General features: G+C 36.1%; 1 protein-coding gene across 4 annotated transcripts in view; it reads right to left on the bottom strand.

Moving 5' to 3' along the window:
• The window catches only part of LOC127636083 (serine/threonine-protein phosphatase 2A 55 kDa regulatory subunit B alpha isoform), a 1,105,001-nt gene that overhangs the window by 10,086 nt on the left and 1,079,560 nt on the right, over positions 1-15,355 (bottom strand). Inside the window, exons 1-3 of one of the 4 annotated variants that reach the window (XM_052116465.1) lie at positions 5,446-5,480; positions 3,730-3,813; positions 1,106-1,183 (exon numbers count right to left, since the gene is read on the bottom strand). In XM_052116465.1, the coding sequence (XP_051972425.1) occupies positions 1,106-1,183; positions 3,730-3,813; positions 5,446-5,452 (169 nt within the window). In that variant the 5' untranslated portion in view covers positions 5,453-5,480. Of the gene's footprint in view, positions 1-1,105; positions 1,184-1,284; positions 1,469-3,729; positions 3,814-5,445; positions 5,518-15,355 lie in introns of those variants that run through there. The other 3 variants (XM_052116469.1, XM_052116468.1, XM_052116466.1) reach the window with 3 other exon arrangements.

Below are 15,355 nucleotides of genomic sequence, written 5' to 3'. Positions count from 1 at the left end.
AAGCATTGCGAATGATGCAAGCAAAAACAAAAAATTATTTAAAGATATAAAACTATAGATTTAAACTTATAAGTATAGAATCAGTATATATTAAATATATTGCAAAATATTCAGTTATACACAAATAGAAGCACTCGCAGTGCATTATTGAATTGGGCGGCCCCGCAGAGCTCTTTTGGCGTTCTTTGCTTGCTGAGATTCTGCGATTGGTGGATTTTCTCCCTGTGATTAATAGGTAGAGTAGTTCTTTATCAGGAACTGTGCAATTAAACATATTATTTTTTTTTAAATTAAGTCGAAATAACACAAACTGATTGCTTCAATAGAAGTATATACCATTGATTAACAACCTCGAAGCTCATGGTAGGTCTGTCTTTAAAGGCTTATAAGTTATTGTTAATAATCAATTGGCCAATGGAAAAAAGAATGGGATTTTTACTTCCAGAAACCAAATGTTGCACTCTATTGATATATGAAGACAAGCTTTCCATGTGGACAGCAAAAATGTACATATAATCGCATGCACTTGTGAATAAATGAGTAGTAATATCGTAGATAACTGAAATTCTCTTTAAACAGTAAAATGTTACTAATGTGCAAAAATTCCACAAAGTGACCTCGCTCAGGTGATCATACATTGTGAAGCTTATATGCTTTATACAGTAGGAACTACATAACTTAATCTAGATGTGGTACTACGCAAACTGGACAAAGCATGTATGGTTTCTAATAAGCTTACAACAAAGTGCTCTGCATTAATATGCACATGATTAGCAGTGAAGTACTGACAACTCAAAACACAAAGCATATTATGCAATTTTGTTTGTGAAAATCTAGTTTACTTCCTACTTAAGTGCCTCAAACAAAACTGAGTCTGTCAAACTTGGGCAAATCCAGATTAGTTATTTGTTGGAGGCACTCATACCAACTATTTAAATCCATTAAAACATGCTTTTACTTCCCAGAGTCCTTGCATTTGAAGTCAGGCAATCCAATTGGAGCTTGTTAGTTTTGTATGCAAGATGTATGAGACAGTCAGTGAAGAGACTGTGGGTGGCACATGTGTGAACCATCTGAGGCAGAGTCTATTCCGGTGGGTACTCACCTTCGGCTACTTCATCATCGATCGCCCCTTTCACTTGCGAAAAACACCATTGCACATCATTGGCCCCACCTCCGGCTCCTGAAACAATAAAAGCATGTTAGTGTTTCTTGTAACCAGCACCTTAAGAAATATATATATAAAATAAATAAAATAGCACAATCTGAAGCTAGCTCTGATACCTTTATCTAAAAGCTTAAATTGATGATATAAGAACATATCAGTTGCTAATGTTCTCTAATGTTGGATTTGAGAAAGGTATTAATTAATTCCCAAAGGAAATAAAAAAAAGAAAAGAAAGAGTAATAGGCCTACTGAAGAAAGATGGTAAAGGAAAAGATATTAAGTAATAAAGGAAATGAGGTAGAAAGATCCCAACTCTTCACTAACGTCTGCCTCAAAAAGTTCCGTGATTTGACAAACTTAACCAATATTGCAAGCACTATTAAAATGTCACCATCTCACTCCCAACAATTCACAAATGTCTGAATGATAGCTCTTGCATAATTGTTTTTATGAGAAACGTGCGGAGGCAAATCTTAAGAGGCCGTTCAGAGGCAGAGTGAAACTGGTTGGTTTTGTTCACGAGACAAGTGGCTACAGGAGACCGAAACAAACGCCCATTGGTTGGGTATCAGTTCAAATGCCAAAAAACGTTTATGTTTAGCTAATTTTAGTCTTTTAGAGACCAAGAAATCAGTTGCCCTTCTCTGAATAAAGAAATATGAGAATTATTTGTGTTTACTACATTTTTCCAAGGGCTGAATTCAAATCATTCTTAAATCTAGGTTGGAGAAAATAGTTAAGATTATTTAGCATTTGTAAAAAAAAAAAAAACTTCTAAAAGACTTTTAGTTTTGCGTTTTATGTTATTTTAATTTTCACCTTTCAAACAATGTAGAAGGTTTTGACCAATCATGGTAGTCAATTCAAATGGATGCACAGTATTGCGCTCTCACGCTGCAATCTCTAGAGTCCATAGAAATATTATAAAATGTGTTTCTGGGTCAGATCGACTCAAAATGATGGAGATGATCACAAATATAAAGTATTACAATATTATAATACTAACCACATACAGTAGATTGTGTATGATGGTTAATGTTGTTAAACTAACATCTCACACACTTAATAAATCCCCCAAAATATCACAACGTTAATAGATAAATACTTTCATGGTTACGATTTCCCAGTGTTGAAGTATTAGATTTGTTGTATTAGACAAGGCAACCTCATAAGCTATCCGCTAGAACAATCAGACATAAACATTGAATTCTGTCATTTTATTCTTCAGAAAAAAAATAAGACATTAAAATATTTTATTGCACCTAGGAATATTCTTACGAATGTATTATAATTTATTCAAAGAACTTTTTTAACAATATTTTCGTAAATCTGGCCCCAGAGTGGTCTGCATTAAGCAATATATATATATATATATATATATATATATATATATACACACACACACACTAATCAGCCACAACATTAAAACTACCTGCCTAATATTGGGTAGGTCCCACTCGTGCCACCAAACAGCGCCAACCAGCATCTCAGAATAGCATTCTGACATGCTATTCTTCTCACTACAGTTGTACAGAGCGGTTATCTGAGTTACTGTAGACTTTGTCAGATCGAACCAGTCTGGCCATTCTCTGTTGACCTCTCTCATCAAAAAGGCATTTCCATCCGCAGAACTGCCGCTCACTGGAAGTTTTTTATTTTTGGCACCATTCGGAGTACATTACAGAGACTGTTGTGCTTGAAAATCCCAGGAGATCAGCAGTTACAGAAATACTCAAACCAGCCCATTTCGCACCAACAATGATGCCACGGTCCAAATCACTGAGATAATTTTTTTTCCCCCCATTCTGAAGCTCCTGACCCATATCTGCATTATTTTATACACTGCACTGCTGCCACAAGATTGGATGATTAGATAATCGTATGGTGATTGTTGGTGCCAGACGGGCTGGTTTGAGTATTTCTGTAACTGCTGATCTCCCGAGATTTTCACACTCAACAGTCTCTAGCATTTATTCAGAATTGTGCCAAAAACAAAAAAACATCCATAGAGCGGCAGTTCTGTGGACAGAAATGCTTTGTTGATGAGAGAGGTCAACAGAGAATGGCCAGACTGGTTTGAACTGACAGAGTCTACGGTAACTAAGATAACCATTCTGTACAATTGTGGTGAGAAGATTATCATCATGTGTCATGCACAAAGTAGATGTCCTAAACGACTTGTCAAAACTACAGTTTGCTAATATTAAATCTGTGGAGTGGTTAAAAAATTAGTTAATGACTTCAACCTAAGTGTATGTAAACTTCTGTCTTCTGTATATGCATGGCTCAACATTAAAGCTTGTCTGCGTCAAGTGGATTTTTAAAGGCGCAAGTGAAAGAGAATTTGAGTTGCCTGACCGGATAACAAACAAATAACTAGCTATTTTTGTGATTGCCTAGGCCTGTGCCACTTATTAGAAAGTCCATATTATCATTCTGCTGTTGAAAGTAATCCAGAGCACGTAATTGTATAATTCGCTAGTGATCCAGTAACAGCTGTGCCCATTTTATTGACAGTCGGTGTATGTGTGTATGCTGAAAATGCTTGTGATAATTCGCACCTGAACGGTCAAATACATATCCACCAAAATTCCACCAATATGGCCGTCTTGGTGAGGTATTCATGTCAACACAGAGAGTGATGTCTAAAGTGAATGTAAACAGTGGAGAAAAAAGTGGATTTGTATTAAAATGTCAGACTTGTAAGTATAAATGTATGCTAATAGACCTGCTGCTGTCTAGTGAGTCATTATAATAATCAATCAACCAGAACAAGAAAAGGAGAAAACACTCACTGCTCTTAATTGAGTAACTTAAGTAGTTTTAAAAGTATTAATGTATTATAATCATACAGTGAAGAACAGTAGTAGTTTTATGTTGCATTTCATTCTGAATGTTTACTTGAACACTTGAGACAACTGCTGTAAAACAAAACAAACTTTTAAAGCTGTTAAAAAATAGTGAAGGTTCTTAATTTGTTCTATTATTTTAATCTATTCCTATTCATTGCTGTTTTTTTATTATTGTTATTTTATTATTGACTGTTTAATAGTCTTGAATACTTAAGAACTTGAAACCATTCTTCCATTATTATCATATTAGTGTTATTATTTGTTTTGGTTTTGAAGCTGCTATGGAGAATTGTCAAATTTCACTACAGACTCCTGAAATTTTGGCATTGGAGGATTTTCTTTATCTGACAACCATATGTAACATAAAATAATTATCAAATGACAATAGTCTCCTCCCCTACCCATTGCAGTTTACATTTCTGTCGCAGAGAATTTGATTTTGGAAAAATATACAAAATAAATGTAGACATGAAACTTGAGCATGTAACTTAAATTTAAATGTTCTCATTGGATCAGTATTTTTTTTACTCGGACAAGTGAATGACCAATTTAAGCACATAGATAAGCACATGACAATGCTTAATGTCGAGCCCTGTATATTCTTTTAAAATAATACAAAATATCTGCGGATCAGTGCTGGACTGACATTTCAGTCAGTACCATCTAACGGAATCATCCCACCCTTCACAGTCACGACTTTTCTCCTAAAAACCGAAAGCATCATAAAGTTTTTTAATTTCACATCTTGGTTGTTTTTGCGGTTTAAAGTCACAATGGGAAGCGCGCGGCGTTTCCTAAGCTGCACGGGACTCTGAAGCCGGTTAAAGTTCGCTAGTTTTGGGAAGGTGATTGAACGAGACCGAGATGAAGAGCAGATATACATCAAGCCTGCTAAACTAATATATATATATATATATATATATATATATATATATATATATATATATATACACACACACACACACATTTTATTTTTTACTAATTGACAAAAGCAGGACGTGACACTGGCAATCGATTCATTTTAACACTCGACATTTAATAAACATCCCGCACCTTGAGCGCGCATCTCAGCTAACAAACGATGAGAGGGTTAGTCAGGCATATTTCCACCTAAATCCAGCTCGTCACTCAACAACATGGCTCTCAGTAACATTCAAAATCACAGAGAAGTTTCGGTACTTAAGGAAAACACGACAATGATTGTGACATTATGAATGAAACCCAATCGAAATCAGTTTCGCTGATTTGCTGGCTAAGTGAATGGGGAAAGACAGCTAACTGGCTAAGCTACTGCCAGTCCACCTGTAATGGTGATTTCAGTACGATCAGTGCACAGCTTGCGAAACAATAGAAGTAAGGGAGCATATACATAAAACAGTTATTATTAACAGAGCGTTTGAACAACTCATAAACTTGTTCAGTTACCTGCCATGGCGAGAGTGGCGATGTCAAACCCTAGTCTTGATAAGCAGTGTGAAGACAGAGACAAGAGCAGGATTTCCAAGAGAGTCGCCGGAAATGCTGTTTTCAAAATAAAAGCGTGTGTATACACACACTGTGAAAAGTGGGGGAACAATCCACCAAATATTAGCAATACAAGCATTATGCACGCAATATATGAAGTTAAGTTAAACAAACTGCCAGACATATATTTGTCTGTGTATTGCACAGGGGCCTCGTCCAATGGATATTTTTGCTAATCTATTTTTTCCATGAGCCAGGGCTGCTGCTAAAGTTCACGGGACCCAGCCCAGGACAAATGTTTATGGGTGGGCCCACTGAGTGACTCATCACAGGTTTCACAGGGACCCCGTAACACATATTTTGCAGTGACTACTGTAACTGTATACATTTAAACTAATCTGTCTTAATAATGATCTATCCATTTATCTAAAATTACCCATTAGTGATATGCACATGTTGAAATCTTGGTACTAAAGTGAAGATGAAGGATGTCAATACACAACTCAATTTCAAAGTCCAATGTAGTTAAAACAATTCAAGGACCATCCAATTTATTGTTACATTATATCAGTTCTATGACAGCCATGATGTTCATCTTTCAAGGTGCACTCAGCAAGTTTTTGTTCGTGTCATCTTGGACTTACACTGACAACTAGGGGCGTGGATGCAGCATCTTTCACACGCAAAGGGTTTCACCCAAAAATGAAAATGCTCTCATCATTTACTCACCCTTACTCAGAAAGGAAAGAAGAGTGCTTAGGAGGGCTATTTAAAGGTGGACATTTATAATATATATATATAAAGGTCTTAAACAGTGATTTGTTTCTCATCCACACCTATCATATTGCTTCTGAAGATATGGATTTAACCTGGAGTCTAATTGATTACTTTTAAGATGCCTTTATGTGCTTTTTGGAGCTTAAATGTTCTAGTCACCATTCACTTGCATTGTATGGACCAACAGAGCTGAGATATTCTTCTAATAATCTTTGATGTGTTCAACAGAAGAAATAAAGTCATACACATCTGGTGTGGCATGAGGGTGAGTAAATGATAAGAGAATAAAAAAAATTCTGTGAACTATCCCTTTAAAGATGCCATGTAGAAAACCACTATTATGATATAGAGTCATGATTAGTTTAATCCAAGAGTGAAATTGTCCAATTACAGAGAGGTTGCAGAGATTAAAGGTGCTTCTCAAATGAGGCTGTCTTCAAAGTGTGCTCACAACTGAGATGGCCTTCGATGGTACTTAATGACCTGGCAGCCGAGATATCCAGCCTAACTAGACTGCAGTCTCTCAAATGAAAAGCACCCTAAGCTGGTAGTTTTCGACTGGTCATGTGATCATAACATGGCCGCATCCATGAGGGGACACGCTCCATGTAGAATAAAACAGTTTTTATAAGGTTATTGATATGACTGGAGTCTTATCTCATGTGATAAATATGTTTCAATTTTATGTTTCAAACTTTTTTTTTAATGACGGGAAAATTACTGAGTGGGAAATATCCACTTTGTTCATTCCTCTGACGCTTTCATGATGTGTCAACATTAAAGATGTTCTTTTTGAAAAATCAGATTAGTTAAAAATGTAAGTGATAATTTGATATAATATATATTATACAATACATCAATTACATTACGATACAATGTTTACAATATTTTATATTAAAAGGAAAAGTGTGAGAGAAAAAAAATACAATTTCACTTGCTTAATCTTGAAGCAATAAAAAAAACTTCAAAACCATAGTTAACAAAGTAGACTACAAGGTATTTTGCAAAATAAATAAATTCTAAAATTAAATAAGACATATTATAAAAACATGAAATATTAATGCATACATTTTAAGGATTTGAGGAAGATCGCCAATTCCTTCTGGAAATGCAAGAGGATGGGAGGACTCTTTGAAAATCTCGATTTATGTATAAAGTAATTGGCCAAAACCACAATATTATTAACCAAAAATTCAGCAGCACCATTGAGAAAAAAGACCCCATATTTTATAAGTCTTTATAAGTATTTTATATCTGAGGCCATGGTTCTCAACAGGAAACCGATGGAGTGCGTACTCCAGGTAGGGAATGAGGTTTTGCCCCAAGTGAAGGAGTTCAAGTACCTCCGGATCTTGTTCACGAGTGAGGGGACAATGGAGCGGGAGGTTGGCCGGAGAATCGGGGCAGCAGGGGCGGTATTGCACTCGCTCTATCGCACCGTTGTCACGAAAAGAGAGCTGAGCCAAAAGGCAAAGCTCTCGATCTACCGGTCAATTTTTGTTCCTACCCTCACCTATGGTCATGAAGGTTGGGTCATGACCGAAAGAACTAGGTCGCGAGTAAAAGCGGCCGAAATGAGCTTCCTCAGAAGGGTGGCGGGCTTCTCCCTTAGAGATAGGGTGAGGAGCTCAGTCATCCGTGAGGAGCTCGGAGTAGAGCCGCTGCTCCTTTGCGTTGAAAGGAGTCAGTTGAGGTGGTTTGGGCATCTGGTAAGGATGCCCCCTGGCCGCCTCCCTAGGGAGGTGTTTCAGGCACGTCCAGCTGGGAGGAGGCCACGGGGAAGACCCAGGACTAGGTGGAGAGATTACATCTCCACACTGGCCTGGGAACGCCTCGGGGTCCCCCAGTCAGAGTTGGTTAATGTGGCTTGGGATAGGGAAGTTTGGGGCCTCCTGCTGGAGCAGCTGCCCCCGCGACCCGACTTCGGATAAGCGGTTGAAGATGGATGGATGGATTTTTATAAGTCAAAGTCAGGAATTACATATTTCAAACAACATGAAGGTCATCCCAATTTTTTTTTTTTTTTTTTTGAAAATGATTAAGTTTTACGTTTACTGAGGCTTCTTTGTATTTAAACTTACTCAAGCAAAAAAAAATAATAATAATAATCCTTCCAACATTCAAAATGGTGCAACCCCGCCCTGTAAAACGTCATCAACATTGAACATTCATTCTTCTTTGGTGTTTATTGGTGGATGACAAATTAGCTTATAGGCGCATTATCGCCACCGACTGGACTGGAGTGTGGTTCAGGATCATGCCGGAGAAACAAAAAACAAAAACATAAAAACAATCTATATACTTTTAACTAATTCAGTTTAATTTATAAACATAATAATGTCATCATATACCTTGTCAGCTGTTTTACCTAAGAGACCTGATAAAGAAAAGTCATTACGTTTTGACTTCCTTATTGACGAAGCCGATATCTCTCCGTATTGTATTTTCTACAATGAATGTAGTACATGATCGATTATTTCTGTTGGCTACATTATGCGCATTTCCCAGTTGGGTGGTTGCCTATTTTATAAAATGTATTATTAAGTATTATTATTATGACCTATTCTCAGACGAGTGATGATATTTAATTCCCTTCGTTTCCTACCCTCCATCCTCCTAGCACAAACTTATTTTTTTTATTTTATTATTATTTTTAATGGAGATATAAATTGTACAACAATATATGGCAGAATGAAAGGTCACAACAATATCGAAGCTTATAAGAAACGGAGCACACAGAATAAAACATAATGCTTAATTATATATATTTATATAAGCCAATCGTCACACCAGAATGTGTTACTGTAAGGGCAGAAGAAAAACAAGTTATCCATGGTCTCTATGTCCTCATCACAAAATGTAATTTATTTTTATCAAAATGTAATCTTCACGCAAGGAGTTTTCTTGAAGGATATATATCATTAAATACTTTGAAATGAAGCTCTTTTGCTTTTGGGGTAAATGTAACTAATCAGGTACGTATCTTCAAAGTAGAATGATTTAAGATATGAGAAACAAAGTTTTGGCTATATTGGATATAAAGTAAGAGTAAAGAGAACACAGAACACTTTGTTCTGTAATGTCTTACTGGAGAACTGGTGACCAGCAATCATCAATGAAGGAAGATGAGGGGGGTTGAACATGAATATGAGGATGTTTGTCCATCAAAAAGAAAGCAGATGGGATGCTTTGGACAACCTTATCATAGTGTTTACGGTTGCACTGAAAATTACATTTTGTACCAAGGTTTTCAAAAGATAAAATATTTCCATAATTGTCTAGTAAGTTGGTGACAGACCGAATGTTGTTTTCCATCCAATCCTAGGAAATATAAGGACTTATTTCTAAAACAAATGAATCTGCAATTCCAGGTAGGTACATCATGGGGTGTAAAATTATGTTTGTACTGTAGTTTTCAATACAGCAGTACTGTGAATGGAATGCAGACAGTTTTATAGGTAGTTTTGGAACATCAAAGTCACAGCGTAAAAGGAAATCAATTAGGGCTGTCGATTTAACGCGTTAATTCAGTGCGATTAATTTTTCAAAAAATAATCGCATGCAAATAATCGCATGCCCATGGACAAGAGTCCTGAGAAATGCAAGCTTGTAGTACCACCTGTTTACTCCAGAGGGCAGTAAGGGGAATTTAAGCTGTATGAGCAACACGCAGTTTATACAATGAAGAAAACACTTCAGTAGGCAGAACAACACAAACATGCGTTATGTTCTTGTGTTCAAAACACTTGGAGCGCAAATGCGAACTAAGGGATCTCAAGATGTGTTTAAAGATTGAGTATTAAACTATATTTATCTTGAAACAGTGACTTAAACATTTATGATGCAACGAACCCGAGACACTACACAAGCATGTCTGACGCTGGATTGAGATTGTGCAAAATTTGGAAATTATCCATAAATATTTAATCACGAATAAAATCAAAATAAATTTCCTTCAAACTTATTTATAAGTACTACCCCACTAATTATTTTCTTGTAGAGAGATTTAATTGTGATGTCGATATATTCTGTACATTTTGTGGTCTGCAGGCGGAAACATTTTTTCATTTATTTTGGAGTTGTCCCTACTCGACTTGTTTTTGGTCTGATTTCTGCAAGATTGTTAGATATTGCATTATTCCCAGCTTTCAACTTTGTTTTGAAAATGTTTTATTGTTTTTTTTTTTTTTAGCTATGACATGTCTCTTCATAAGGAATATTATTTGATTAATGTTCTGCTTTTGTTGGCAAAGTTTAGTACTCATAAATGTCAGTATGGTTGTTATAAACCATTAGTTTTCATTTTTAATTCAGAAGTTCGGTAATACCTAAGAACAATTTCCAATTTGAGAAACAAGGAAGCTGCAAAGTGTATTGAAATAGGTAAACAATTTGATATTTTTATTTAAACTGTTTATTTATTTTCATTTTTGTTGTTGTTTGTTTTAATATACCTCTTGGCTCTAGATGACTTTTGTAAGCATTAATAAAAATAAATTAAAAAAATGTCTGACGCAGGTGTAAATTGACGGGTCCTTAAAAAAGCCCTCATAATAAATCTCCAACTGATTGACAAATCACTTGTGAAATGGATTGCTGTGAACTGTATGCAAATGATTGGATTATGATCAATAATATGGTAGTAAACAATACATTGTATTCTAAAGCCGCTTTTTGTAATGTCTTATCAATGATTAAGAATGTAATGCATTTTAATTATCTGAATATTTATATATCTATATCATATATATATATATATATATATATATATATATATATATATATATATATATATATATAATTTTTAAATATTGAAAGATAACTATGTATAAGGGGCTTTCTCAGCAAATATTTGTATATGCGATTAATCGTGATTAATTAATCGGGACACCATGTAATTAATTTGATAACATTTTTTTATCGATTGACAGCCCTAAAATCAATACCTCCAATCCTTCTAAACAACTCCCCGGGAACACAATACCAAAAGCTGTTACTGTTTACTAGAAAGGATCTTAACAATTTAGTCTTTAAGGTTCCATTTATACAGTCAAAGTCAATGGCTTGTAGCCACAATCTTCATAGTCTTTCACTATAGTCACTTTTTTCAAATAATGAGCTTTTCTTTTCCATATGTTATCATAGTTTAATGTATTGATGGTTTTAGTAGCTTTGTTCGATATAGACTGGATAAATACATCTTGAAAGGCTTTCCATTTTGGTTATATAGATGTGGCCAAAAGAGAAAGATCTCTATTTTACCATCTGTCTAATCTTGATTTATATTCATCCATTTTGTTCCATACATTTAAGGTTTCACTTAATTTAGTATCTTTTGTTATATGTATATATGTATTTTACAGTAGTTTTAATAGGGATGCCATATGCAGCCTAAAGATGTCAGTCATGTATAGTTTTCAAGTTCCATTGTAAACCAGATGCTTTTGAGAATGAGGCAAAACAAATTTTTAGAAACAAGGTTGTGTCGTCAGCCAGATGACTTACATTTACATTTATGCATTTGGCAGATGCTTTTATCCAAAGCAACTTACAGTGCATTTATTACAGGGACAATCCCCCCGGAGCAACCTGATGTTAAGTGCCTTGCTCAAGGACACAATGGTGGTGATGGCTGTGGGGATCTGATTAACAATTATGTGCTTTAGCCCACCATGCCACCACCACTCTTATAATTTTGACAGCATTTCAGCTCTGTTTATAGTGAAGCAAGGGGTGGTGCCACTTGAGAGAGATATTGAGCTGTTAGTGTCATTATAAAAACATTTTATAATGTTCCTAAATTTCTCCCCAAAGCCACATAGTTCCAAAGCCTTGAAAATAAAAGAGTGTTCAACCGTATCAAAGGCCTTATAAAAATCTAAAAAGAGAATAATGCCATCATCATTTATATGCTCATTATATTCAAGTAAATCATGATCTACCTCTCATAAATTCTGATTGAGTGTCACTTATTATTTGAGAGAGAGACCCGCTTTTAGTCAATTTTAAAATATATGTGTTAATAGTTTGTAGTCATTATTTAAAAGTGTTATCGGTCTCCAGTTGTCCAAGATATTTGGGTCCTTTGTCTGATTTTGGTATAAGAACAATTACACCTTGCCTCAACGTCTGTGGAAGTGACAGGTGGTTTATAGCTTCTTTAAGTGTTTCAAATAAAAGTGTCCTGATTTGCACCCAGAAATGTTTATAAAAATTGGATATCAGGCCAGCTTGGCCAGGGGAACGGTCAGAGGTCAAACACTGCATCGCCTTTTTAAGATCTCTACTTCACAGCTACTTTTGAAGTTTGCGTTTATTTGAGGAAAAAAATCTCAAATTTGATCAAAGAAGGTCTCTGCTGCACCAGCAGAGAGTCTAGAAGAATATAAATTGTGGTAGGAGTAAATTTGATCAGGTAAGGTTTTTCCTAGTTTCTTTCTCCTTCCTAGATCCATTTTGCTTTGGATCTGATGAAGGCTCCATTGCTTTCTTTGTATAAATATTATCTAATTTGTTTTGTAGCGCAAGTAATTTTCCTTTGTGAGCATCTGTAAGTATGGGTTTAATACAACATAGACTTATCTCTCTAATTGGTCTCATCTAGATGGGGGCATTGTTTTAATTGTTTACAAAAAAAAATAGAAACAATTTTTATTCAAAATTTTAGAAATTCCCATTTGGAGCTATAAAACAGGAGGTTAGAATTTTGAGTAATTTCATTAATGATGTCTTTAAATCCTTGGCAATATGCTTCAGACTGCAACAAGCTGGCACTAAATTTTCAGTAACCCTTGTTTCGCTTATGATCATTAGTGGGTTTTAAAACTAATAAAGCAGTGGTCGGATAGGGGAGCAGAAGGTATAAAGCATTCAAATACTAAATTCTTGACACTGTCAGAGATTAGCCAAAAGTCAATCCTTGATTTAATTGAAGCATCTGGTTTTTCAAGTTAAGGTGTGTAGTGCGCCATGGGTCCGACAGATTATGAGTGCTACAAAAACGGACTTAATGAGGGTTGCAGGGATTGTTATGAAACTTGGTGGGTGAGTGGTCTAACCATTCATTAAATACCATATTAAAGTCTCCTTTATATAATATTAAATTATATTAATTTCACATTTTTAATAAGATTGTCAATCTTAGAAAGTAGATTTTTGTTCTGGTTTATGTTGTTATTTAAACATTTCCCAGAATAATAAAGGAGTCTTTAATTGAACACATAGGATCCAGTGACCATCTGTGCTCCTTTTGGATGTAACTCCGTATCACTCCTTATTTCACAATTTCCCCAATGTTTTAGAATGATTCATTGTGGTATGTGGTAAAGCATAACATGTCCACTCTGTTATGCTTATTTATAGTGGAAACTGATAATTGTTTGTCATTTTGAAAATATGGTTTATAAACAGGATAACAATCTTCCTCAGTGATCACTGTGCACTAGCTGGTTGTTCATCACATGAGTAGCAATGGCTGACTTTAGCATATAATGTCCCTCCTGTTACTGTCATATTGTAACAGAGTGGACGTAAAAGCTAGATACATAAGTGTTTACAGCATGTATTGGTAATTATCATTAATTTATTATGCATGTATTTGTTATATACCTAGAAAGAGTAGCTTAAATGGTATGCATGTATTTGTCAGAAAATTGTGCCGTTGTCTGCTGCAGAAAAGCAGCAACGCTACAGGGCACGTCATGATGCAGACCCTGAAAGAAGGCCGATATACCTCAATAAAGAGAAGGAGAGGTGGAGAAAGGATAGAGTGGAAGGAAGAAAAAAGGAAGTGTTAGAACTCAGTGAAAGAGAGAAGAGAGCACAGGGAAAAAAAAAATGGCAAGAAAATAAGAGAAAGCACAGGGATTGTACCAGAGCCAGGACAACATCTGAGTCAATTGGCACTTTTCCACTACACGTTACGGTTTGACTCGACTCTGCTCACTTTACTTTTCTGAGCTTGCTTTTCCACTGCAGTTTAGTGCCGCCTCAATGTGGGTGGGATTATAGGCTGATCGTCATAGTTGCACCGCCTCTACTGCTGTGACATTATCTTAAACGCGACACAAACCTTACTGACCATAAACAATAACACAACCGCTAGCTGTTAGCTACTAGCTCATTGTGCTGCATAAACAGTTGTTGCATGGTGATTTTCACAAGTGTAACAGTTAAATTGGCCTGGTTGTTTTAGAAGCAAGCTTTCCAGTAGCTGGTCAACTAAATAAAGTGAAGCTTTCAAGCAGAATACAGAGTTAACGTAAGAAAACGTACCATCCTCCATCATGGACTCCAACTACGCTGTGGCAGAGTCGAGGGCACTCTCCCTCCCATTGCTCGTTGGTCTATTGCCATAGATAGTGTCCATTTAGAACCAGTTCCACTTTCTTCTGTTTGAACCACTCTGGCTGTTGTGGTCCTTGATGGTTCTGTAGTCACTTTTAAGTTTTTTTTTTTTACTTTTCCCTACACTGTTTGTCGGTCCGGTGGCAACCGTGTGCGGCCAACAGCTGAGACACTTCCTGAAAGACTTTTTTGTTTTGTGTTGTTTCGTTCGTCGCTAACGAGAGGAACGTCTGTACCTCGTTTATTGACAACGCTGTGGTTTTGGCAGAGCCATTTCTTTTTACAATTCGAAAAATCGCATCAACAAATGATACTGCTATCGCTGTAGTTAACTTTAAAACTAGCGGGTTGATGTCCTGTGGCGCAAATCCAGTGACGCAGGTAATGGCGATTCTCTCTGACCAAACAGTGATCTGCAGGGTTTTGACATCACATTTAGTATTGGCTTGGCTTGCTTGGAACCTCGACCGAGGTGGTACTAAAAAAAGTACCAGGTACTATCCACAGTGGAAAACCCCCCAAAAGCGAGCAGAGTTGAGTTGAGTCAAACTGTATCATGCAGTGGAAAAGCCACAGATGATCATTCATCCCCCAAGTCCAGACAGTCCTCCAGAGCCAAGATATGCCCCATAGCCAGGGCCCTCAAGGTTAAAAGAAAGTTTACGATTGAATGTTTTGTTGATAGGTATAAACTGGAATTCAATTCTCTTAGATGATTTTGCCAATACAATGTGTGTGTGTCTCTGTG

Source organism: Xyrauchen texanus, chromosome 43 (genome assembly GCF_025860055.1).
Source record: "Xyrauchen texanus isolate HMW12.3.18 chromosome 43, RBS_HiC_50CHRs, whole genome shotgun sequence".
Classification (NCBI taxonomy): domain Eukaryota; kingdom Metazoa; phylum Chordata; class Actinopteri; order Cypriniformes; family Catostomidae; genus Xyrauchen; species Xyrauchen texanus.
This window is presented reverse-complemented; position numbering and strand designations above follow the sequence as displayed.